This window comes from Cyrtonyx montezumae, unplaced genomic scaffold (assembly GCF_038088225.1).
Source record: "Cyrtonyx montezumae isolate F1298 unplaced genomic scaffold, pur_monq_1.0 scaffold_8, whole genome shotgun sequence".
Classification (NCBI taxonomy): Eukaryota; Metazoa; Chordata; class Aves; order Galliformes; family Odontophoridae; genus Cyrtonyx; species Cyrtonyx montezumae.
This window is the reverse complement of record NW_027072089.1, coordinates 49,996,180-50,024,034: the sequence shown is the minus strand read 5'-3', so window position 1 is coordinate 50,024,034 and position 27,855 is coordinate 49,996,180. Positions and strand designations below refer to the sequence as shown.

General features: G+C 41.8%; 1 protein-coding gene across 3 annotated transcripts in view; it reads right to left on the bottom strand.

Annotated features, from left to right (window-relative positions):
* The window catches only part of LDLRAD4 (low density lipoprotein receptor class A domain containing 4), a 260,237-nt gene that overhangs the window by 145,837 nt on the left and 86,545 nt on the right, over positions 1-27,855 (bottom strand). For all 3 annotated transcript variants that reach the window (XM_065752502.1, XM_065752501.1, XM_065752504.1), the window contains exon 3: positions 18,934-19,396. In XM_065752502.1, coding sequence (XP_065608574.1) covers positions 18,934-18,973 — 40 coding nt within the window. In that variant the 5' untranslated portion in view covers positions 18,974-19,396. The remainder of the gene's footprint in view (positions 1-18,933; positions 19,397-27,855) is intronic.

The window sequence follows — 27,855 nt, the reverse complement described above, 5'->3', positions numbered from 1 at the left end:
AAATCAACTTCATTGCATTCAGGATGAAAATGATACATTGCAATTGATGAAAGGTCTATCATTGCTACTAGCAACATTACTTAGCAAGGTAATAAATCATAAGATGGGAAATTACCCTGGAACATAAACCTAAAGTTTCTTACACATCTGTAGTTCTCAACTTATTTGCACTTTGCTCCTTAGTCAATTCTTCCTTAAGATTGATACCTCTAGGCTTTTTATAGGTACTTCATGAATGTAGAATACATGCTGTGTCTTAAAACTCACATTTGTGACAATTTTACAAACTTCCAGGTTACTAGTTTAACACCATAAGAAAAAAGTTACTATTGCAACTTTTTTTTTCCTTTTTATTTTTTAGTATTAACATTTCTCTTCTTAGAAAACGTTAGTGTTATGGAGCAGTACTGGAAGAATTCACAAAATATGTTTAAGCAGCTGCAAAAGAAATCCCTTATATGATAGCTCTTGTGAGTTCTCCACAGATTATTTGTAAGAACAGAATAAATGAGTGATTGTAACACAGTAGCTGAAGCCCAAACAAGATCTCAAGATTCCTAACCCATTTCAGTTCCTTATCAGTAATGATACGTCTTCTGCTACATTCTGTTCATCCCTACACACACACAAATAATTGCATGCCTTGCTAGCCACCATGGGGAAGCATTATATGGCAGAAGTGGAACCCCTTTAGATAGTCTGATGACAGAAGGTTTTGAACTAAAGTTAACTAACATAGTTTTATAATCATGGTCATCTCTCCCGTAGGAAGAGAAATACTGGCCTTCAAAAAAATAAATCTTGTTCTCTGTTGTGTGCTGTAACTTAAAATGTATACAGCAGACCAAGGAATGGCAAAAGGTATGTTCCAACCATTTACTCCATAGCATGGTTCTACCACAGGCCCCACTACAGTCAGCTTGGTCAAGCCCAGGTAGAAGGACCACCAGAGTCCTTGTACCACTCCCCAGCAGAAGCTAGTCTTTGTTTTGGGCAGTGAGCTGGTGCACAAGGGGACATTATGGTTTCCAATAAAGGCCTTTTTTGACCCCTTAGGGTAAGAGGGGGAAAGTCATAAAACCATATTCTCAGGGTACCAACTGGACCACAACCCCTGAGCACAGACAGTAATTCTTACTGAGAGACTACTTCCTGGATATATTATCAGAAAGAGAGGGGAAAGTGGTAGAGACACAGGGCACTTATAAGGAGACCAGTACTTCAGTATCTTCTGTATATTGATTGTGTCATCGATAGTCCCAAAAAGGTTCCTGTGCAGAAACTACTAGTGGAGCGTACACAGAGTTCTGAGAGGAGCCAGGCATCAGGAAGAAGGAGGAACATTCAAACTGACAGAAAACCGCAAGCACTACAAAAAAGAAACTGAATTACCCGCTCTGGGAGAATTCTCTTCGCAAGGATGCAAAGCTGTAGTCTGTGCCCCTGAAGCCAGGATGACTTGACTGAGGAGTATGAAACCAAGATTTAAATTGATCGTTTGAATTGCACATGACAGGCCACAAAATAAATACTTTGGCTACCAATAAGGTCTGTAGTGAAATCCATGGAGATGTGAAGAGAAGAAGCAGAAAAACAAATCACAGGCTCATCTGCTTCATTGGGTTTATTGCATGGTCTGATTTGAGCTTAGGTAGAACAGTTTGCCCCTCTGGCTATACCCAGAGTGAAAAAGGACAACTCTGCCTTGAAAATGTGAAGGGAGAACTTGTCACAAAGGGAAATGGGAGAAAGTAACTTTAACTCAGCTGAAGAAAATAACAGTGTGTGTCCTGAATGGCAAAGGCTGAAATTACGATGTTGTGGTTTGCTGTAGATGGGGCAGTTTAATCAAGGCTAGCTTTAAAAAGAGACAAGTTATCTTTTAATTGATCAGCTGATACAAGTAGAAGAAACAGACAGCATTCAAAGAACACAGACTCGTCCTTCAGGACCTTTTTCAGGGAGCTGAAGGAGGGGTTGCTATGCATGCAGACTGCCTATGTTCTCCAACTAAAACAGATGGACTAATAAAAGAAACTACCACTCCCTATAATCTCTGTCTTGCAGAAATTCATAATATGGAGATGCATGACACAACAGCAAATAATTCATAGCAAGTGGAGCAGCTCTTGTCAGTAACAAGAGTACCCATGAGATCAGCAAAGACACAATGCCTTCCCATGTCACTGTAAGTCACTATAGGAAACAATCTCCAAATACTTATCAATAAGGTCCAATAGAATAAATCTGAGGATAAATACTGCATTTGACACACTATACAGCCATGCACCTGCTAATATCAATATGTGAACTCTAAATCATAAGTAATTTACTCTTCATGACACCTGCACCAGCAGGTCAAGAGCAGATGCAGAGCAGTTAGGAAAGTAAGGAGGGGGAGGGAAACCACAACTGGGTAACCTATTCCAGCACCTCACCACTCTCTCACTAAAAAACTTCCTCCGGACACTCAATCTAAATCTCCCCTCCTTTATTTTAAAACCACTCCCCCTTGTCATATCATTATCTACTGCTGTAAAAAGTTGATCTGCCTCATGTTAATAAATATTGGAAGGTCACAATGAGGTCTCCCTGCAGCCTTCTCTTTTCCAGACTAGTTCCTTCAGCCTGTTTTCACAGTAGAGATGTTCCAGCCCACTGATCATCTCCATAGCATCCTCTAGACCCCAGAGCAGAACAGAGGGGAACAATCACCTTCCTCACCCTGCTGTCTACCCCTCTTCTGATGAAACCCAGGATACCATTGGCCTTCTGGGCTGTAACTGCACACTGCTAGCTCACGTTCAGTTTTTCATCCATCAGGATCTCTAAGTCCCTCTCAGCAGGGCTATCATCATCAAAGAAATCATCAAAGACAACAGTGGCACGTGAGCACAGCATCAACACCTTAAAACGCTTGTATAGTGGTGAGAAATTACAAGTTTTTCATAGTGAACCATAGCAGAAACACATATTCACCTTGTACTGAAGGTGTATCTGATTCTTTTTAACATTATGAGATTTGAAATATCCTTTTCTAAATGAACTGGATACATTATTCAATGCTATGTCTTCTGGTGGATGCATTTAGAGAAACTAAGTGTTCTTAGCTGCTCAAGCCTTATTAAAATGGAACACCTTGTTCCATTTATACAAAGACTACCTACCTTGTCCTTTATTAAAAAGCATTTCTGAAGAATAATCTTTAGAGTACAATAAAAGCATGCCTGCTGCAGCAAGGTTTGTAAATTTACACACTACTCTCTCAGTTTAAGTTGCATATTTTTAAACTCTTGTAAGATTTTTAAGATATTGACAGTATTGCCCAATGTTCATCAATAAAATAATGTTTAATAAGTTATCAATTTAAGTGCCTTTGTTAAACGATTTCTACTTTTATATCTAAAGGATTACTGCTCCACTTAATGTAATGATTCATAATTACCATGCAGGTGAAAGAACATATGAGGTTAACAGCTATGACCATTAGCTGTAACCCAGACTGCGTAACACTGTATGATTGATCAATTTTCTTCAAGAATAAAATTCAGATACAGAGAGTTACTACTAACGCCTGTATGAACAAGTTCAGAAAGCCTGGGGGTAAATGTGTGAAATAACAGCAAAAAGAAGAGGAAGGAACATCAAGAGTTTATTTATAAATACCTGAGAACTGCTTTCATGGCACCATATAATGTCTACGCAGTCTCACACTGATCCAACTTTTAGACAGTGGCTCCGTTTTTAAGAAGAGAAAAAGTAAGAATTGGCACACTAGACTTACAATACTCTTCTGAAAATAATCATGGCTCCTTCCCCATTTAAACGGTTTCAAGCCTGGCAAGTTAAGGACAAGATTTCCAGAGTTTGTTCCCTTCACAAGTATTTTCAGGTTCTTCCAATGCAATGATGGCAGAGCTTTCATTGTGGTAATAATGACAGAAATCTCTGTTAAAACAATCATGTCAACCACTGTATTCACATCTAATTTTATCTGCAGTACCGAGGAGTCCTCTACAAGGCTTTACCTTGCAACAACCACAAGTCAGGCTGTCTTTGACATTTTTCTTCCATCTCTTCTTCAACAGTGTTTCCAGGTGACAGGCTCAAGCAAATATTTTTTTTCAGGGTGAAATGCTGCAATAATGACAGGATGAGAGGGAATGGCCACAAGTTGTGCCAGGGAAGATTTAGATTAGACCTGAGGAAACATTTTTTCTCTGAAAGAGTGGTCAGGCACTGGAATGGCCTGCCTAGGGAGGTGGTTGAGGCACCATCCCTAGCGCTGTTCAAGAAGCGTTTAGATGAGGTGCTAAGGGATTTGATTTAGTAGTTGGGTAGGGATGGCGATAGGAGGATGGTTGGACTAGATGATCTTGTAGGTCCTTTCCAACCTAATGTATCTATGAATCTATAAGTCCACCTCACTTCTAGCCATTGCCCCTTGGCCTCATTTCTGTCTTTTTCTCACTAACACAACTGGAGGATTTGGTTTGCTCGCACAGTATGGATGGCAAATAAACTGCCAATACACAAACAGCCAATTCCACTTCCGTGAGAACTTCCCCTTGGCTGCCTGTCCATGACTGGTTTTAATATTGTTTTGTTTATGTAGCAGAAGATGGCCCTTAACAAACTGAAGGACCTTGAACGCACACTTAAGAATTTCCTGGAAATGAAGGGCTCTTATGCCCAAATATTTGTGGGTTTTGGTATCTTGCTTGTTTGCTTTCCAAACCCATTGCTATGATCTCTCTACAAACCTTCTTCACATCAGAGAAAGCATGTCACGTAAAAAACAGGTCTTTTTGAAGCTCTTCAAAACAGGTCTTATAACACCATGCAAGTCTTATGTATAAAGTAACAAGGCAATGAGCCTGCCTACATTGCATTAACCAACATCACAGTTTGCATTTAAAGATCCTTGAAGAAGGAGCAAAACTAGTATGGGCAGCTGTATTTGTATTCAGCTCACTGTGTTTTGTGCCCTTACATTTCAATAATCCTACTCTCTAGTTGGCAATTCAGTGACAGGTTTTTTAAAACCTTAAGTAATATGCTGTATTCTTTAAGCAGTTTTGTACCCCAGTACTTCCTTTATCCCAATCTGCAATTAATACTTGTAGATAAGAATGGCTGATTGTGGCACAGATTTTATGGGTAGCTGTAATTCTTCGGATTGATTCCTTCCAGCAGTGCTGGCATAAAGCAAGCCTTTAGTTTCCACACGGCATCCTACTGACTTACATTCTTCTCGGGCAGTGAGTAAAGAGAATAAAGATGCGACAGAGGAAATACAAGAAAATGGTGCAGCTAAGTATACTCTGACTTGTAAATAAAAATAAATAAATTAGTGCTTGTGGTTATAATCTCACCCCTCACACTAGGTTCAGAGGCTGCAGCTTTTAGTTCTTAGGTCTGCCATGCTTTCTAGATCACTCCACATAAATATTTTATTCTGTGCCTTGGTTGACTATCTGTAAATGGAGGACAGCAATAACTATTACTCTGTTTCTAGTATGATTTTTTTTTCCTTTATGATTTTGACATTTTAAAATGGGCTGACTTCCCTTGTTTTAGCACAGCAGGGTTCTCATCTCCATTTAAGGCTCTTTGGTGTTACTGCAACACTGAGCATTACCAGCAGGAGCCATATGTGTGAGAACATTAACTTGTTTGTATCAAGAAGCAGAATAAGATGCTTTTATAACAGTGACATACTTGAAAGATTGCACAAAAGCCACTAAGTCAATGCTATGTCACTTTTTCCATGCATACAGTAAAGAAGACACTGAATAAAAACATCTTCATGCGTCATACTTGTTGCCTTTATTGTTGGAGCTAATGCCTGTTCCTTTTATTACACATCAACTCTACAACTCCTATAAACAGCCCTGGTTTGGGCACAAAAGTTATGTTCTCTACGGAAATAAAAAATGTTTCTTTCATTTGCAGATGCCACCTACATCCTGAGCAAAGAACTGTGAAGTTTTGTTGAACTTACTCTTGCATTGTCATAGCAGGTCATGCGTCTCTTTGAATTCTTGCTCAGAGCAACTGGAAGCAGATATCTGTACAAAATATTTCTTTTGAGATAAACAAATCAAGTATAATAAAGCTCAGAAAGGGGGAAAAGAGAGAGTCATGCATAAACTCCAATTTTTTCCTTTAAATCAAGGACTGACTGAATACACAGCCAGGCTGTGAATTCATCCTCAGCCAGTATAAATTACTCATTTCTATAGTCTAAGCCTGCAGGATACAGGGACAATTCTTGAACGATTCAGACCCAAACAAGCCTTCCAGGTTTTTCTGAAGCTGCTACCTTGTTCTGGGTCAGAGCACTCCTCCTCCCACCACCTCAGTATACGCACACCTACAACGCAGTAGCAATGGCCATCAAATGCCACTGAATGAAACCACTTTACTCACTGACAATAGAAACAAACTTATCCTTAGAGGTGTGGACTGAAGATGCTGTTGGCATGCTGTCTGTAAAGCAAGATTCTCCGGGGCTGCTTTCATCATTAAAAAGTCTTAGCTCCACTCCTTCAACAAAGACTTCTCTATTCTTCCCCTTAGATCAGAAGGGATTGATTTTCTAGTGAAGAAAGCAAGAGCACTAAGGACACTGGAACGTTTCCAAAAAAGCCCACAACAGGACAGACAATTTTAAGAAGTAAAATCAAACCCCATAATGTCTCAAAGACCTATTGCTCAATCTATTCTTCACTATATCGTGCCCGTTCTCCTACATACGCCCATCGTTAGGTATTGTGATCATCAGTCTCACTGCATTAAGGCAATTGATGCCCACAACCAGAAACACTGAAGCATCATCTGCAGGGGATGTCTTTGGCCTAGGGCTTGAATTAGAGTAAAATGATAAAAATAAAATTGATAATCCGAGACTTCCCCACCAACAAGAGCTCTGAAGCCCAGTGGGAGGATTCATTAGGAATCTTGGTTTGAGCTGGGAGGTCTGAAAGCATTCACGTAACATAAAGGAGATACAGGAACATGCCTGAGAATCCTGCTTACTTGCTGTGAAAGCTTTCTAATATGAACAACAGGTCAACATTTACCTGGGAACTGCAATAGTGTATGATCTCCACTGTATTCCCCATGACAAGGGGTATACTGAATGACCCAGATCTTTATTGGAAAATGTAGAAATATTAACACAGCCTAGCACAGATTAACATTATGGCAGGTTGTGTAAGATTTGGGAAACAAAAGTACTTTCTTGAGAGGATTCAGGTTTATATTCCAGCCTCAATCCTCTACTGTGGCCTGGAACCTCTGATTCACAGCCAGTTGGCCAAAACAAGGTAGTAACGATGCCCAGCAAGGACCATACACAAGAGAGGGGTCAGGCACTTTTGACCACACTTCCCCCATTAACATCATGAATGCTGTTTACTTCAGGGGTATGAAGCAAGGGTGTAAAGAAGTACTGACCTGGTTTCAGCTGAGAAAGAGTTGATTTACTTCATAGTGTCTGGTACGATGCTGTGTTTTGGCTTTAGGAGAAAAATGACATTGATAACACCAATGTTTTGATTGCTGCTGAGCAGTGCTGTATGGAGCCAAGGACGTTTCAGTTTTTCAACTTCTTGTACTGCCTTGCCAGCAGAGGGGCTGAGGGGGGTGGACAGAACCAGGACAGCTGACCTAACTGGCCAATGGGACATTCCATACCGTGTGAAAAAAAATACAAAACTGAGGGGGTATGTCTGGTGTCAGCCACTGCTCAGGAACCGGCTGGGCACCGATTGGTGGCTGGCAAGCAACTGCTTGCATATTACTTGTTTTGTTAATATATGCGTATATATTTTTATTATCATCACTGCTATTTCACTTTTCTTAGTTTTTATCTCACATCACAAGTTCTGCTCCCTCCTTTCCTCTGACTCTCTCCCCTGTCCCTCTGGGAGGGTGGGGAGTGAGCCAGCAGCTGGGTGGTGCTGAGCTGCTGCAGGGCTGAACCACCACAAGCAGTCAGGCCACCTTCACCAGCTTTCTGTTATCAAACACCACCTCTGAAAAAGGATCATTTTTACATCACCTGTTCTTAAGCTTATGCAGCAGAAAACAGCCCCTAGCAAACTGAAGAATCCATTATAAATTGCTAATTTAAAATGCTTTACATTTCCAAGCCCTCAGGATAGGAAGGCAGTTGCAACTGCATAGACTGGAGATTAATGATACAGTTTCACAGTCCAGTTAGAACAATGTAACGGCAACCTGCTGCTAGAATGGCCAGTCCTGCCTTCTGCCATCGCCAACAACTGTGCAGCCTGCTCACTTGCTGTTTTCTCTTCTCCCCCCCTTTTTGGACAGGCAGAAAGGGTGTGAAGAGCTTTCAGCTGGCTCATCTCACTGGTCTAGCTGGTGCCCCAGACTGTTACTCCCACCAAAAGACAGTAGAAATGGACCCATAGTTATAAAGAACAGGGAAAGTGTCAGGTTTTGCCACCTGCATGTAAAGATATATCAGCTTAATAAGCCTGGGAAACATGTCTTGATGGTTTTCAAAAGAAAGCTTTGAGATTCAACTGCTCAAACTACTGGCTAAGTTTTACAGTCAAACGATAGCAGGATGCCAAGTGAAAAGGACTGAAGGATAACAGAAATCACAGAATTGTCTGAGTTGGAAAGGACCTGTAAATGTCATCCAGTGGAATTTGGTTTGAGGATCAAAGCCCAAGTTGCCGGGCTCTAGATACTGTTAAAGCCCATCTGCTCAAAGCCCTTTCTCTGTTCAGAAATCAGTAGGTTTCAGATCTTGCATGATCACTGCTTTGGAAAAGGTCAGTCTCAGAAAGGAGCGGTGTTTTTACAGCTATACCAGAGCACTGCATCATATTCTCTTCAGGGAGAAGACTATCTTTGGGTGTTTGCAAGAAGCTGGCATGCACTGAAGACTACACCCTATCAGCAAGTAGCGATCCTACTAGAAACTTAGCATTTTCCTTATTCACCACTGCTGGGAGTCGAGTTGAAATTAAAAAGGATGGGTGTAGCCCTCTGGAAAGACTTTGCAGCAGGGGATGGGCAGTCCATGGGGAAAAAATGTGGAAGCGGAGTTTGGGGTGTGTGTGCATGGGTGGACCAAGGACTCCTCTGTGAGGCAGGCCCAGCCCTGGGACGGGAGGTGCAGGAACTTGGTCACCCACGGAAAGGCTCACAGGAAGGGCTCTGTCCTCCCAGCAAGAAGCTTCACTCTGAACAAAAAACAAAGCAAGCAACAAGCAAAAAGATCTGGCAAGTAAATGAATCCCCATGCACCTTGGCCTCTTTTCCTGAAAAGTTCAAGGGATGAAATAGTTGAGAAGTAAATGTGATATCTGACACTTCATATGTGGTGTTGCCTTTGTCTCCATAGCTTTTAGGCTTTTTCACTACATTTAGGCTACAAATACTTTCACTTCTGTTCACTCATTCTTCCTTGTTCTGCAAGGACGGATTTATAGAGGTGTTGCTGCAGCTAAGAACAGAGAATCATAATATTAATCTGTACTGTGTGTTTTATTTTTAAAGAAAATTGATATTCTAGCAAGATAAACAGCCTGCTCAGCAGTACAAAAAACATCAGATCAAAAACTTAGCCTCATATTATTCACTCAAAACAACACTGCCTGAACAGTTGGAAACATGCCCCCCATCACATTTACGTGAATAGGGAGTTTGGGCTAATATTGTTCTTGTTTACATTCTGCCACTGCAACTCCTCAGCCTCCAAAAGGACACAGTCAAGTCCTTCAACAGCTTGACATCAGCTCTGGTTTAATGCAATGAAAGGCATTTCCATGCTGTTTCCCCTGCAGTCCTGCTGGGGCTGGACACCAGCCCGGCCTCTCTCCTCTGACCTCCTCCTCCTCTTTCTCCAGCACACGGCACTGGGCTCCCCCTGCAGGACTGCACCCCACACTGAAATCTGCGGGGGTTCTGCCTTATCACCCTACTCCTTCTGGAAAAAAACAAAGCAGTGGAGATGGGGGACGTCCTCATCCCCCCTTATAGCAGAGAGCCAGCAGTGGGAAGGGAACATCTACCACAGATTTGAGCAAAACTGCAACTATAAAACACCAATGGATTAAGTTATGCCACAGGATTCTGAGCTATTTTATTAAAAAAAGAGTAAATGTTTTGACTTCATTTTTCTGAGCTCTTTGAGAAGCAGCAAAGGACCTGTTTTCTGTGCCACACCAGCAGCTGCACTGAGGCATTAGAAGTGGCACAGAGGGGCTTAGGTTGGTGGGCATGGTGGGGACAGGAGGACAGCTGGACTTGGTGACCTTAGTGGTCTTTTCCAACCCTAACATTCCTGTGATTTGAACCAACCTCAGCTAGCCAGGAGCCAAGCTCACACCTCGTATTCCCTCTTTCAAAAATATAAATAAATAAATAAATGCTACCAAATTAATTAAAATGAATGAACAGGAAACAAACTTCCAATTTAACAATCAGTTTTCATCCCTTTATATTTTCTGGTTTTTACTTGAGGGACTGTGTGTTCATTTTTGGAAAAAGTCTGCCGCTTTATTATGACTAAATACTGAAATGCAGCATATTCACAGTTCAGTTTATTGTCATATTCAGTCTGGAATGGGCCACTTGGCTGATAAAGTTGTACACCGTGTGAAGGCACCGTGACATGTACTATTAAGAAATGAGAAATGGCAGATGGACATTTTCAAAGAACCATCGACTTTGCAAGCAACATGCTCGGGCTTTGAATATCATCTTCCAAAAATGGATATCAAAGATAAGGATTCAACATCCTCCAAGAAAATGTCAGAGCATTCTCTCCCATGACTTCAGGAAGGAGCCATTTGCCATTTCCAGCAGTACACTTCATCATTTGTCTTGTTTCTCTGAATTCTGTAAATTCCTGCCTGACCTACACTACAAACAGGCTTTTCATTTGCGCATGGACTAACCATTATAAGAAGAAATGGACCACACACACGTAGCCAAGACTGTAATGCAGATTGGAAATTAAAGGATTCAAAACAGCAAATTAAAGCAAAAAGCACTGCTGTCCTAATCACCTGTTGTAGGGATTGCAGGAGAGCTAAGTTGTGACTGAAAGCTATTGCTCTTACGTGGCACCACCATTCTTGAACTGGTTTTCAGCTTCTCAGTGTCCACTAATTTTATTAAAGTTTTCAACCCTGAAAAAGAGACTTCTGAACTAATCATTACTACACTTAGAACAGTTTCACCGAATGCTTCTGATTATAATGCATTTAGATAACAAACTCTTCAAGACAGATTGTATCTCGTTCCAAATATTATTTCTTTTTTTGCTGAGAATACTATCTGTACTAAAAAAACTGCACGCTCTCAAGAAAACATCTAAGGGACTACAATGGAAAATGGTCTGTTACTATCTGTGTGTTGAGTAAGGGGCACTGCAAAAGGCAATCTGTTCCTCCCAAGATCTAAAAGACACTAAGAGCTGCCCATGTGTGACATAGTAACCTTGAAAATTCATAACGTAAGAACGCATTTGTTAAAAAACTGCCAAGAATACAGGAAGGTCAGAGCAGCTTCAAGGGGCAGCAGGAAACAAAATGGCAACAGAAGGGAACAAGAATGCTCAGCTACATATTCCAGTTGTATTCTTTAAATGAAATGTTTATCTGTAATTGAAAGTCATGTAAATAATGACAACAGCGATGAGGCAGACCTGTGTTAAAGCATAAATGGGCCTTCAACTGATTTTAATATTAATTACGTTATACCCTTATTAGAAGACATTTCAAACCTGCTTTTCTGTTTTACACTGAGCCTCAACTATCCATAGGTTTATTCATTATAAAGAAAACTATCTATCTCAAATGAAGGTTGCTTTGGTTTCAGCTGATTTTTGATCACTCTTAACAATTACCTTTTCAATCTGTTTACCACCTAAGAATAGTAAAAAACTTTCTTTACAATGCTTGCAAGCAGAATAATGGGTGCAGTATTTCTGAAACATGAAAATGCTTCTATACTCATTGCACAGAAACATGTGTGATGCCCTCCCAGTAAGATGCTTAAAGAATAAGGTTGCAATGAAAGCTAGGGCAGGCTAGAACAAACGCTATGGGGAAATACTCCAGCACAGAGAGTGCAGACTTTAAATACATAAGACACTTAATCCATCTATTATCAATTATTCCAGGAGAATCTATTTAATCATAGAGAAAATACAGTAGTGCAGGTGGGTTACTAATGTGTAAAATGTATGTACATTCATTATCCAGAGAAGCAGCAATAATAGAATCACAGGAAAGTAAGACTGGAAGTGCTCTCATGAAGTCCAGCCCCTTGCCCCAGGGCAAGATCATCTATACATAAACCATTCCTGACAGATATTAGTCTAACTTGTTCTTAAAAACCTTCAGTGACGGACTCTTTGCAATCTCCCTAGGCAATCGACTGCAGTTTTTAACTACTCTTACCATTAGAAAGATTTTCCTAATGTCTAACCTACATCTCTCCACTATAGCAAGCTTGTCTATCCCCAGAAGAACTGGAAAACAGATTTTAATACCTTCCTCTTTACATGAAATTTCCATATATTTTTAAATGGTTATCACATCTTCCCTCACTCTTTCAATCTCTGAACCAATATAGGCCAACTGAAGCATATGCAATCTGCTGGAGCAATTTTTCTGGTATCCCACGCAATCCCTTCAAGGAGCCTCCCCACTCTGGAACCATAATCCCCAGGCCAGACATCTTCACCCAAAATATTACCAGTTAAGCAAAACAAGCAAAGGGGAAAGGAGCCAAATGAAGTGTCAGGCTCTCACATCACCTTGTGCAAAGAAAGGTTCCACATAAACCAGCAGAACTTACTGCAGCTGGAGTGTTAAGGTGGAGAGAGATACCCCTGAGCAGAAGAGAAGGACTGAGTCTACAAAAGAGAGGAAGAGGATTTTAGACAACCTGGAGATCAGCTGTAGTGAGTTGGTCCGGACATGGGAGAAGTCCAGAAAAAAGAGAAGGTAAAGAACAGTAGCAAAAAGTAGGAAGACTGCCACAAGGGTATGAAATCCTGAAGTGAGACCCAGATGGGGAGGGATGGGGGAGTCTCAGAACAGAGGGGATTTGGACACAGGGGGAAGAGGTAGCAAGAGGTTGGGAAAGCATGAAACCCAAAACAGGAAATAAAACAGAAATCCTCAATGCCAGAAGTACAGAGAGGAGAGGTAAGGGCATCCCCTCAAGCTGTATTCCTCTGGTCAAGAGGAACTCTGAACAGGCAAACTCAGTTTCTCTGCCAAAGTGGGGCCTGGTGGAGAATCAGCCAGGCCAAGGGGGTCTTCCTGGGAGTAATTCTGTCTGTCTGGATGTTGCTCATGTTAGGCTTTGGCAACAATGACCTTGAGATAAGGCTGCAAGGGATTTATGCAAAGATTTGAGGGTAGAATCACTTCCACAGAGAAGACGTGAAGGAGAAGATGCGGAGCTATAACAGAGCAGGATCAGGTGACAGAAATAGCCAGTACTACACAGAAGGGCAAGGGCCCAGTGCATAAAGCAATCTCCTGCTATTTATTCCAGTTTCCATAGTGCCTGAGCTAATAATCCCTCTAGCAGTGCAGAGGGTCACAGGGCAGGAATGCCCAGGAGTCAGCTCAGGTCTGTCAGAGCTTACGCTGAGACAGTGCTAATAAAATCCTGATGGACCTAAGCTGACCCTGTGAGGTCAGGATGTTTCATCCATTGATTCCTAATTCATCCCACAGTATTCCCCTTATCCTTTGCTCATCCTGGATCTCCCCATGCCACGCACTCACCAGTGATGGGGGCTCATTTCAGAATCACTCTGTTCTGCTACACCAACACTCAAAACACACACTGGTGAAAGGAGCTGATCTTTAAACACGAACCTCAGCTGCCCCTGCTCCCCACCACCGATACCCTAGCACTGGCACAGCACCAAGGGAGACCAAGGTAGGACATGCTCCCCTTCATGGCAGCTAGGAAGCATGCCAGTGAGGTGGCCTCCCACCCATCACACCACTGCAGGGCCTGCACTGCACTGCTCATCGTGGCCATCCAGCTCAGGGTGTGAGACATGCCCCAGCACAAAAGCCCACTGCTTAGTGTGAACCTAGGGAAAAACAGCTTCATAAGTCTGGGAATTACATCTCTGTTCTGAAATACAGCATTTTTTTTTCAATTCTCAAGGGCCACGTTGTCTAGATCTCTGGCCTTTTTCCTTTTCTCTGAATGCTTTCAACAGGCCCATAGAGTGCTGCTGAGAGCAAGTGGTATACCAGCCACACAAATGCTAAGTAGAGTGGAAAAATTATTTTGCATGTCTTCCACACAGTCTCCTGTCCATATATTCTAGCATAATGTTTATGACATAGTACTCTTGATTCATAGCCATTTTCTGGTCTCCTGCAACTGCCCATCTGTTTTCTGCAGACCTGCTGTCTCACCAGTTATACTACATTTTGATTTACACAGCTGATTATTCCAGCCCAACCACAATTTAGAACGTGTCCTTAATGAACTGCATCGTATTTATTTTAGATCAGTTCTCCAATACACCCGCATTAATTTTGAATTCTAATCTTGTGCTCAGAGGGTTTACATCCTCTCCCTCATTGGTGTCATCTGGAAATTCTGCATGCAGATTCTACCATCTAAGTCATTAATTAAAATATTGAATATTTTCAAGCAAACCTAGGCAAAATCATGCTTGACATATCCTTCCAGCTTGGCTATGAATCACTATTAATTACCCTGAGAACAGCTTTCCAGCTAAGTGGGTACCTACCTTGCAGCCCACATTGCTACCTTGTTTATGAAAGAGTGATAGGCCTTGCAAAATCAAGACACGCTTTGTCTGCTCACAGAGAAGCTAGGTTAAACTGACAAGGTACATTCAGGAAGAAAAATCATTTACATTTCTTTATCCCATTATCATCGGCAGGTTAGTTGTAAAAACAAAACACAAACAAAAACAAACAGTTGGTGATCTGATTTGGACATATTTTTCCGCAAAAAACTTAAGCTATCTACTCCAAAAGGGGAAAAAAGGACCCAGGAAAGTTTACACGAAGAAGCACTGTTTGGTCTTTCACAGTTTTGGTTGTTTTTGAATCTCAGCTGTCCTCTAAATGTACTCTAGTGTAACTGCTAATTGCTGAGATACTGCTCCAGCTATTTCATACTACGCTGGAGAGATAATTTAATAAGCTGTAGCTTGTTTTAAAATACCTATCTCATCTAATTAGTTTATAATCAGTTTTGTTCCTGTTCTGTTTGGAATTTGTACCTGTCTAGAAGTAGTATTCCTTTCCTTGCCACCGGATTACGATCTCCCTTTTTTGCAAAGACAGATGCAAAAAAATCATTAACTATTTGGTCCAACCTGCACATATCAGATCACAAGTTTGGCTTTCCTTCTCAATTAGTTGTACTGAATTACCTTATTACCAGTAAGGACATAGTACGTTTTCTTGTTACCACATCCTTTACTAGCTGCACTTTATGTTGTGCCTTAGCCTATCAAATCTGGACCTTGCATACTCCAACTATTTTTATATTCACCTCAGTAACAAATACAGTTCTACTTTCTATTTGAGTCCTTCTCATTTTTCAGATCATGCGATTCTTTTTTTTCAACTGGGACACCTTTTATTTGTACTTTTAAAACTCTTTATTATGACTAGAAAAAGTTAGATCCTTCAGAAACTGCAAGCCTGTCTAGATTTCTTAGGTTTGTTTCGCAATAAATCTTTCCTGTCAGTTCTGTGAGTTTACCTCCTTGCATACCATTGCTTTCATTCTGAAATTCTCTCATCTTCTGAAGAACATGATTGCTATCACTCAAATTGCCTTTTATCATCATAAGACTCAGCCATCTCTTTCCTAATCAAGCCTAGAAGCACTTTCATTGCCTTTTCTACATTCTGCAATCCTGAACCTATTATACTTGCACAATCCTCTGAAATTAGCATTAGAACAGTACAGTTAAAAGGGTTTTACCATATACTGATGTTTAGTAATACATAGTAAATACAGTATAGCTCTTGGAACAAGAGCCATCTGTAACAAACAGCAACTCTGGTGTCTGTACCAGTAAAGTGAGCATATATACAGGATGAAAGTAACTTCTAAGCTTACCGCTAAGCCTTCCTAGGTCACAGCATATTAGGCAAGGTAGAAACAACTCTAAAGCTGGCTACACACAGGTATCGTCCTCCAAGGCTTCTTTTAGCAGCACTACATTCAGCTGTAAATTGAAAATGATTACCCTAGTTGTTCCAATAGCTGCAATCACTTGGCATTGCTAGATTCAGTGTTGACACGGCACTGCTTTCAGACGCCAGCTTTTTCTGTACAAATTAGCTCACTTCCACATGTGGTCATGCCCCCTCTGCCACTAGCCACTACTGTTTTCTTCTACAGCTAACTCAGCATACCAGCAATAGCAGCAGCACAGCAAGGATGATGGGAGGAACTGTATTCACCTAGCACTACTCTGTTACCACAGAGCTTACATTAGCAGAACAAGCTCCTAAGAATTTGTCTAAGAAATATACACCTTCCCTCTGTACAATGCAGGAAGTGCTACATAAATCTAACAAAAAGAACCACCAAAAAGCAAATCTGCTTCAAGCTTGGAGAAATGGAAGTCCTTGCCTTCTTCTAATATAAAAGCAATGGTAACTCCACCTGTTTACTTTACAGGTCTGCTGCCCATTTCTTCTGTAAGTCTCCTGAATGCATGGTGCAACTTAACTAAATGTTTATTAATTCTTTAGTACAGTTAACAACATTTCAAAATGCTTATTTATTTGCCTGAGGGCAACTCCAAAGAATATAAGAATTCCTTATGAGAGAAAGTACAACCCTCAGGCTCTCTGAGTGCACACAACAGGTAGGAATGTGCTGGTTTGTCACCACAATCTGACTGCTGTCCCAGATCTCCAAGGACACCAGTTTCATTATTTGCCATTCCCTTCCACCCAGCAGCAGTCATGAGGTTAGCAACATTCTGAAGCTTTGCTGTCTTAGCAGTCTGATCCACACGCCAAGAACCTGACCTTCTAGGCACAAAGGGATAGCAGATGCTGTGGCAGAAGAGTTTAAAATAATATGGTATTACAAGGATGTTAAGGGTAACAGAGTTTTCAGAGAGGGAAAAGCAGAGCAGGAAGAGGGAAAAGACAGTCAACAGCAAGACTTTCTGTGGAGAACAAAGGAGTAGCAGGAAGAGGAGGATGAGGTGGAGGAGGGCTGGCAGAGTGGCAGGGAGGAAGAAGCATAAATTGCCCAAGCAGAACACGTGGGAGCTGTGGGAACATGCTGCACGTCCAGCAGAGGCACAAGGGCCCTGCAATGGTTCCTGACTTCACAGCTCCCATCAGCAGTGAAGCACATCTGGAACAAAGTTTCCCACTGCCTCACCTCTAAGAATCATCTCACTCACGCATGAAAACTGTGTTGTGAATCAAAGCAACAGTTGGCAATGGGATGGTTAAGGGATTTCCCCTAGAGCTGCATTATCAATTATCATGCTGAACCGACGACAATGGACGTGTCGACAATGCACGTGTGGGCACTTGGACACACAGCAACCACCCCACTGCAGTGAGATGGTGGGATCAGCCTCTGAGGGTGGGTCTGCTGTGCAACAGGGCAAAACCAGTGGACATCAACAGCTTTGCTGGTCACTCCTAGGAACAACTCTTCAAATAGCAAGGAACTCAGAGACAGACAATGATATTCCTATACACACAAGCCATAATCTAGCAAACTTTGGAAAGTAGATTTTTTTAACTGAAGAAATAAATGTCTCACACACCACTTATTTTCACTTTGGTACTAATCCATTATCTAGGCCCATTAAGGCAAAAGAACTATCCAGTTGATTTTCTATCCATTCTCACAGGGTCTCAGCTGTCTGGATGATGTGGAGAGAAAAAAAAAAGCAGGAAGGGGGTTATCAGAAGATCCTCCTTCTCCCACCTCTCAGACTAGAAACCAGTTCAGAACAAGGCATGCAGTGCATTCCAGGGGAGTTCACACTAGGGGGAGCTTCTCTAAGGGAGACCCACCACCTTTGCATCTCTTCTTAGTACATTACTTCCAACACATCTACAAGGAAGCATACTGGAGTCAGTTGAGACAGCTATCATTTGAGTACTTCAGTTTTGCCACTCAGCTGAGTCATGAGGTGAGGGAGGGAGTTTAAGCACAACTTATCACAGAATCACAGAATGGTTTGAGTTGGAAGGGACCTTAAAACCCACCTAGTCCCAACTCCCTCAGCCATGGGCAGGGCTGCCCCCCACCAGCTCAACTGCCCAGGGCACCATCCAACCTGGCCTTGAGCACCTCCAGGGATGGGACACCACAGCCTCACTGCCCACTCGAGAAAGGAATTTTTTCCTAACATCTAACCTAGATCTCCCCTCTTTTAGTTCAAAACCATTTCCCCTTGCCCTGTCACTATCAGATGGTTATCTGGCAAGTCCTATCCAGAGGCATGCACTGGCTGTAGTGATAAATCTCAGTGCTGCCATGTTTCTGAGAAGCCTTCTGACACAATGCCCATCCTACACCCTCACCAAAATGCCACATTTAAGGTAAGAGCAACTTAACAGATTATATTTTATATAATACAGATAGACCCAACTCACCCAGGAGGGTACTCGTTGTTGAGCTGTTAATGAGTACTTTAATGAGCAAAGCAAAGATTTAACTTCCCTAAGGCTTATAACAATCCATTTCAGGGGGCAGAAAATAAAGATATTATTCACTGTTAATACCAGAGTTGAACTTTCCTCAAGTGAAATGTTTTAAAACGTTACTTAAGGTGGAAGTAGTACAAGACACTATTCAATTTATTTTCAAAACTACAGTAAATTGCCTCGAAAGTATTAGCTGAATTACGAGAGAAATCCTTACCTGTGAAAGCATTTGTGGCCTGAAAACCAGCTTCCTGCATACTGCTCTCCCAGCAAAGCTTGTGATTCCAACCTTAACCTGTCCTTACTGGAGACAACTGCTGAGCTTGGAGCTGTCAAGTCACTTCCATCTTCGCTCATCAGAGTCCATTTCTCTTTCCATTCCCAGATTTGGCACCATCCAATTGCCACCTGATCCCAGGTCTTTCAGTCTGTAGGCACTGGGGATATCTGCACTGAACCCAAGCAGTGAGTGTCGGGCAGTCAGTCCCATCAACCAGCCAGCCAGAGGATCTGGGCCATGGTAGATGTGGAAATGAAGAACATCATCCGTCACGACTCGATTTCCCGTTTACAACTAAGTTCTAATCCTCTCTTCATCCAGCACCATTTTTTCAGGTCCCAGCGAGTTCAATGTTCAATTGCCTCTGCTCTCTCGTGTTGTCTCCCCTCAGGCACGCTCACTGAGAAATTAAAAAAGAAGAGATTATGATTCCTGATGACCTGTAGCAACATTAAAATTAACAGACTCCAGGGAACAAAAACCCAAAACACATTATTGGGGATTGATTGTACACATTAAAGGAGATCTTCAGAAGGCAAATACTGCGATTTTGCTGAGATGTAAAGTGTGACCACACAGCTCTTTGAAGTGCAAAGAGGAACAGTGCTGAGGGTGTCATATGCATCTCTGAGAACATGATATGATTTACATTTCAAAAGCCATATTTAGCAGAGATGGGGGCAGCAATACAATAACAAAATTGCAGTTGAAAGGGAAAAGGAAAAATACTCAAGGCTCTCCCAGTCTAGTCTATTCAAAAACCACAGTGAGATTATTAGCATTTCACATAGCTGCTTCCCATCTCTTCTGGAGCAGGAAAACGAAGCGCTGGATGCCAGTGCTCTACGTGCTGTTCTATATTCTGAGGTTAAAAAAACCTTTCTACGTCTGTGCCGTTGACTATCTGCTTAAAATCTCAATTGTAACACAGAGGACACAACTCAGACATCTTCCAACATTCAGAAATCTTAAAAATACCCACAGGCTGTACAAGAGAAATGTGGGTAAGTTGTTCCTGATGCTCCTTCTCCACAAGAGCATGGCTGTCTGCAACTCCCTGAAAACCAGAGCTGCTGCATACCTAGCTTTCTGAAAACTAGGACACATTTATGGGCTGAAGGACAGCAGAAGACAAGTACATATTTAGGGAGAAGGTTTTTTAAGAAAAAAAAAAAAAAGGAATGGTTTTGCTCACAGAAAGAATAGAGGACTTGGGAGAATAATCCACTCGCTCCCCAGCCATCCTCCTCCTCCGTAGTGCTCTGCTCCCCTCATTCAGTAGCACAGGCAGGTCAAAACTACGTCAGTGATGATCTTATAATCTACTAATGGATTTTAACTAATGAATCTAGTCAGCACTTGCAGTACTGGATCAGGCTGAGGTCCACCTTCCGGGGCAGCCCATAGCAGTGTGTGCCAGCACTGCCGTCAGTCCCAGCACCGCGTGCTCCAGCAAATGGCACGAGTGCAGGTTCAGCAGATGTGCTCAGCCCACTGCCTGCTCCCTGACCCCACTTTGGTGTCTGTCCTGACCTGCAGCACCTAGTGACCAGCCAACACCCTGAAGCATAAGGCTGCATAGCCCCTAACTGCAAAGAGGATTCTCACATCGTTTGCAGCACTTCCTGCTCTGTACACACCACTGTGTGCAACACTGGCGGGCCCTCAATGTCTTTATTAGGACTTCTTGTGATGGACAAAAAAGAATCTGCTCTCAAGTGTGTTACTGGCATCAAGTGAGCACGACACCTCACAAGCACCAACTCTCTGGAATACACTGAATGAAAATCAGATGCCATGATGAATTTTCTATCCTGATGACGTTTCGAAAGCTCTCTCAATCCTGGGAAGTCAGCACTTCTGAAAAACACAAACTTTCTACTCAAACCACAGCACAGGACATTCAATTCATGTAAAGTCAGAGATCAGATTCAAGACATTTTCCCTACTTCTTAGCCAAACAGCCCAACTTAGCAGAAGAGAACACAGAAGTGAAAGAAAAACTGAAAAGAAACCTGTAATAGTTCCTATCAGAAAAAGTTGAATAAAAACTTGAGAGTAGCATTTGACAAGCTACTGTTCCTCAATCTCAGCCCTTCAAAGTGCTCTGTGCAACTAACAGCCATTTCATATGAGGTCATTTTAATCTAAAGTACATACCACTGAACAAGCAAAATATACATACACCATAGCACAAATTCCTCTTGGCTCCTCACAGCATGCTAACTATTCCATAATGACTACAGATAGATGCCGCACTCATCTCCCAAGCTTTTTCTCTAGAGGTCTGAGTTTCTTCTATATTTACAATAATAGGTCCATATTTGCATTCATTTTCAGCCTTCTAGCTCATGGTTTTGGTTTATAAATCCACAATTTTGATGCATTCCATTTTCAGCATTTTGATGTTTCTCCTCATCCCTCAAGAGATTCACACAATACTTTAGCAACCAGGAAAAATCTCTCATGTTACTAAATAGCTGCATCTTCATAGTAGATATAACACATCTGGTTCTTAAGAGAATAAAATACAATTACTTTTCTGAAAATTAACTTCTTTAGTGGAAGAAAAATTATTTTCCTCATCTTCAGCATCCCTGATAAGCTTGTTAAGAATGCAATGCTGCTGCAGAAACTCTATGGTGCTGGCACATTGAGCAACCACTGCTTGTTCCCTGAAAAAGAATGGGATTTTAACAACTGTCCTGGACACTGAAACAAGAGAGTTCACCCAAAGCTCAAACTTTAAAAGGTAATGCACTGAGGCATCACGCTTAAGACCTCCCTTAAGGCCACAAATGCAAGAGGAGTCTGATACCTCACAACTGCCCTGACTGAGCACCTTCTGTCCCAGAAGCACCCCTGTCCCTTGGCACTGAGCTGGGAGGTGGCTGACAGGACATGGGCGGCAAATTAAGCAGTGCTGACACAACTACAACAGTGTGTGATCTTCAATGTGCCCACTACAGTTTTCACAATGTGCAGAGACCCTGGTGGGAACACGTCTCATTGTATCGGTACAGAGAAAATCTAAAATAGAAAGACCCAGATACTTCCTCTTTGCTCCATCTGTTACCTCCTTTGCAACAGGAACTCTGCTTCTACTTCTGCTTTCATTCATCCACTGCAGTGTTAGAAAAGTCTCCGAAGCAATACGAAGGAAAACATCGTATTTTATAAATATGTGGCTGTGCTATAAAGATTTTCAGCTAAGTACTTACATGACTGAACGTCTAAAGAAAAATCAAACCCTTTCCTTTTTATTTTTCTCCTTTCTGCTTTTCTCAGATTTGAGCTTGGGAAAGACACCATCACTTAAAACTCACACAAACTGCAAACAAAATATTTGAACTATTTAACACATTATGCGAGTTATAGGTTCTCATGATATATTTAGCCAGCCAGCCTGTTATTGCTCTCTTCTAAATAGCTGATGATTATATATTAAAGGGCCACTTAAAAAAAATAATCTGAGAGAGAAGTGGCAGCCAGGGAGCATAATTAAATCCAGCAATAATATCTACATTTTATGAAGTGTTGTGCAATCATTAGTCAGGACCAAGCCTGGAGGAGCTTGCACAAAAAGAAGCAAAACACTAATATTTCCAAGACTGGTATTTCTTGAACTTCTTTAACAACTCAAAAACACTGACCAAAATGTAAATTCAGCAGCACGGTTTGTCTTAGGCTTTTTGTCCCCATTTCCTCTCAGTACGCAGTCTGTTTCTTTGGCCACGTGCTGTTGGCTCCCACACACACACACCAAGACCTCGGAGGGTGCGCTGCCTGAGGGGCACAGCCACGAGGAGCACTGCAGCACCGCCTGCAACTGTGCACCCATCCACAGCACAACACATCCTGAAGGACAGTCGTTGATCACTGGTAAAAGGCCTGTCTGTAGAACAAACCTACACATTCACCTTTTTGAGGAAGTTGCTAACCAGCTTGTGAGCTCCCAATTAATTTAACTTCAGCAAGGGGGGATTTACTGCTTGAGATTTAGCTTTTTGGGCTAGGGAACTGTAAAAGGGCAGTGGGTCCAAATCCCCCCAGCAGAACATTGCTGAACAGTGGCTGAAGGAGGGCAGGAGCAACAGGGGGGTTGCAACAAGCCTACACACCCAGGAATTCAGCAATCTGCCTGAAGGAAGCACTGCGAGTGCTAAACTACCCACAAGCTTCAACCTTTCCCTGAAGAAAGGTCAGTACTTCCTATGTTTTAAGGCAGCATCAACCTGCGTACAAATCTAAGAAGCTTCTAGCTAAATTAATAATAATAATAATAAAATAAACTTCCAACATTTCATATTTATAAAACAGTGCTCTGTAAAAAAAAAATCTTCAGTGGTTGCTAGAGCAGTTGAAAATGAAGCACATGTGCATGTTCTCATACACATAGCTTACCTCTCCATCCCCTACTGGAATCTGAAAGTTTTCCAGACTTTGGCTTTCCCTCTTACAGAGACATTAACAGTTATCAGTTATACCTAATTCTTCTTCAGTGGTAAGATCTGTGCTCTACAGTGTGATCTTCATTTACTTCCATCTATCGTTTGTCTTCCTTAAGATAACACTTCACCAGCGCTAAGCTGGGAAACACAGCGCTTCATAACTCAAAGTCCACTTAGAAAACTCAGGGCAAAATTCACAGGAGAACATACACAAATCAAACAAAAAACCAGATGTTTCAAATACGTTTACCTAATCACATCTTTCTCACACACACATATACATCATTTGTTTTCACTTTCTACCTTCACTGTTTGTACAGCTCAGTTGTGACATTACACGCAGCTGCTACATTTCACTTTTTTGGTGCATTTCAGTAACTGACAGGATTAGTTTGTATGTTACGTTACGTCACATACATTTCTGTTCTTGCAGATAACTTCCAGATATGCTTCAGCTTGTTCAGAAACAGTGTCCAAGCTTTCTTCCTTCTTTCCTGCTAGTTACAGAACCCCCCTGACTTGAGGAGTATCTAAGCAAGCTGTGGTCCCCCTGCATCAGCTGGAGAAGGAACTGGAACCCAAGAAGAGGGCAGACTGCCAAAACAAAGCATCTTTTTTTCTAGCCTTGTTAGGAAGTGATCTAGAAAACAAGATATATCCCCAATGCCAATGTCAACACACTGCAAAAAACACTGCAGGCAAGGTCCAGTTCTGAAGAAAAAGAATAAATGTTTCAGTAAAGGCATTTATCCTCCTCCACCTCCTGCTTCTGTTTGTTTATTTCTCTTTGGAATTGCACCGCTATAGAATGGGCCTGTTTAGTAGCTTCCTGCCAAAGTGAATAGCCTCTGGTAATCAGATAGCAAGGAGTATTTCACTTGGACAAATCCTATAAATAACTGATAACACAAAGGAGCACGCCACATTTCCATCCATTAATCTTGTTAACCGATATAATTAATGTAAGTCATCTGTATTCTATCTCTATGAAGAAAGTAAAGAGCCATACATTTCCCCATAGCTCCGCTGACAGAATGCAGTAAAACCCCAGTGGAAAAGTTCACTCAAATCTCCATGACAAGCTATTGGGTTTGGATGAGATAATTACTGCGAGAAATTGTACGAGCTGTGTTATGCAGGGCAAATGAGAAGATTGCATTGTTTATTTTTGGACCTTAATAAAACTATAATTACCAGAAGATGTCAAGAGAAACCATTAATCACGCTGCTCTGTGAACCTAACCAATAAGAGAAAAACCTGAGCTCCGAATTTTATTTGCCAAAATAATGACAACGTAGGAGGAGCAGAATCCAGTCTCAATTAATCTTCTTCCGCAATAACACAGCATTGGTTTTGAATATGCAGAAGGCTGGTGAAAGCTACATTACACTGAGCAGACTGGAGACAAGAGCACAAGTTTTCGACTTGTGTCCCTGTGACTTGTATCAGTCACTAGAAAACCAGGGGATGATGCAAACCTCAAGGCTTTAGAGCACACAATATCAAGCTACACCACAAAGAGCATTTAGCATCCCTGGGCACCATCAGAAAATCAAGAGTCACAACTACTGGACCCGAGCTCCCAGGGTAAGGATGTCACTGTTTGAAAGGTGCTCTGCCACATGGGACACACAAGTAGAGAAAAGCTCCTTAGGAGAACATGACATTGCCATTGCTGATGCTCTGTTAGGAACATTATCAACACAGAGTTGAGCACAAGATGATAGAGACAGCTGAGAGATGGTCCTTACCTCCTGTCCTTCCACAGTAACTCTTTGCTGCTTCCACAAAAGCTCTCTTCTGGCTTCTTTTCACCTCTACAAAAGGTGGGGGCACGTCCTGGCCATTCAGCCCCACCACAGCCACAAGCAACATGTGATGTTTACAAGCTCTGCTCTCTGAGTATGCAACAGCCATTTCCCAGCTTTTAGCCAGCCCAAGCTTCCCAGTGCCTTTATCTTTACAGAGCATTTTAAGTATAATAGAAGGGGCACATGACCACTTGTCACCTCCAGTGACAAACCTCACATAACAGCGGTAAGCGGGCAGTGCCCCTGGCCTATGGCAGACAACCAGTGCCAACCCACACCAGATAACCAACACCAACCGAGGCACCTTCCTCTCAATCAGCAGTACCTCTGGTGAGGACTCTACACCCTTCAGGGAACGGGGGCACAGCCAAACCCCTCCCACTGAACACAGCAGCCAAGAATCCTAATATACACATACACGTGCAAAGATTCACATACATGTACCAATTTTGCTCTTAAAAAGCAGACTGGGGGAATCTAGGCCAAGCTGCACTTAAAGTTTTTCAAGGCAGAAACATCTGTACTGTGATTGTTCTGGAAAGGAAATACTGAAGACAGCATCTCCCATGTGAAAATGTCAGGCAGCATACAGACACTGAACGGCACGGCCCTTCCTTAAAACATGACTGGGGACTATGGAAAGAGCTAACCATGGGAATCTGAAAACAAAACATGAACTTTATAATTTAATGCACATAGACTGCCACTTTACTGACAGAAGAAGCACCAGTAAGAGTTCTGTAACTTTTAGGAAGGCTGTTTCAGTCAGTGCTATCCAAATCCATCTGTTGTGAGCAGCAGCTGCTCAGGAGCAGAAGGAACACGGGAACAAGGCCCACTGCCACGTCACACACATCACTACACAAAGCCACTTTTAGTGTCATACAGATGAAACCATGACACAAGAATTCATCTGGTTTATTTACAGTCTTCATGGCCCAAAGGCAAAAAGAAATGGAAGCAGAGTGCCCTCTAGACAAGCTCGTCTCAGTTAAAGGAAACTGGGGATAGCCACTGGGCACAGTGGCTGCAGGGTGGTCCCCCAAGCAGGACAGGGGACATCAGCCCTGCAGCAGAGCTGGGTGCAAAAGGGCTGCAGCCAATTCTGACTGCCTACACAGATCACATACAGTGCAAATCCACTGTACTGCCAGTGCGACAGAAACCAACAAGAAAAAGAAGGATGTCTGCATCCAGAAAGGATTACTGTTGTAAGAAATATCTAAATTTTACCCTAAAGAACTGCACCATATTTTAGAAGACTGAAAAACCCTGGAGCCTGCTGTTCGCCATACTACCAGTCTTGATTTTCACACAAAGCTAGGAGTTGCATAAAGCAATAGAGGTTCATACACTTGCCTGTCCCTCTGAAGCCCAGGTCTCAATTTTGCCCAGCATCTAGCAAAAATAACCAGGTGAAATTGCAAAGTTACAATTACACTACAACTGAGCTCTCAACTCCGTGCAACAACCTCAAACATTTAAATACATTTGCTGATAAAGTTCACAGTCAATGGAGCTTAAGTAGTTCCCTCAGTAGTTCTTAGTTCCACCCATGCAACCACAACTTTCAGCCTGGAAATTAGAAAGGGAAGAAAATAATGATTTAGCATCTCTTATTTTTCTTTTGGACTTTTTTTCTTTGTCAGACTTTGGAGATCTGCCTCTGTTTTTCGGATATGTTACTGATCTCTCCACAGGACTCTTCTCCCATCATAAAAGTGGATGAGGCTTCCACCTGCAGGTTAAGGAGTTATGAAATGCTTAGGAACTCAGGGTGCTCCTAGTAAAATTGATCAGAGAGAACAAGCTAAAGCAACATTTTGATTAATTTGATTTTGCACACGAGAGTATCTATCATTCTGCAAACCCATTACAATTCTACTACTGTGGTAAAACTGCCCCAAATAAACTCCTTTTATCAAGTAGTAGGCCAGTGATTTTTTTTATTTCCCAGCAATACTAACAAGACAGTCTCCTTTAAGATTTGTCTTCTTTAAAAAAATCTGTTAGAAAACAAGTCATAAAAATACCACAAGATGCAAGAGGAGGATACAGTTGTTAGCAGTATCCACTGGTGATCACTTAAATCTCATTTTCCAGAGAACACCACAGTTGAGTCTCTCAAATCCCTCATTACTTAACATACAAAAGCAAAGAGGTTATTTTTTTTCTTGTCCTTGAAGGAAAGCTTTTACATAAGCAAACAGCACAAAGAAATGGGAACTAATGTTATTATCAGCTAAATCTTACTAATTCCCCCAGTCAAGAAGTTCTTGTTGAATACTGACGTAAGGAAGCAAACACCACCTCTACTCTCTTACTTTGGATGTAATTTAGGACGCACCCTATCCTTTTTATCTGTACTTTTTAGAAACAAATTTTAATATACTCTTGCCATACTTTACAGTCATTCCTGCTACACTGACACACCACGTTCGGATGCAATTGAAGCACTCTAACTGCACATAAGTGTGTTAGCAATTCAACACTGACAGCACCTCCATTAACTAATTAACTGAAAGCAAAATGCACTGCAGCTTTTGAAAAAAAAAAAAACAGCTTAAGAACTTATTTTTGCATTAAGGAAAATGAG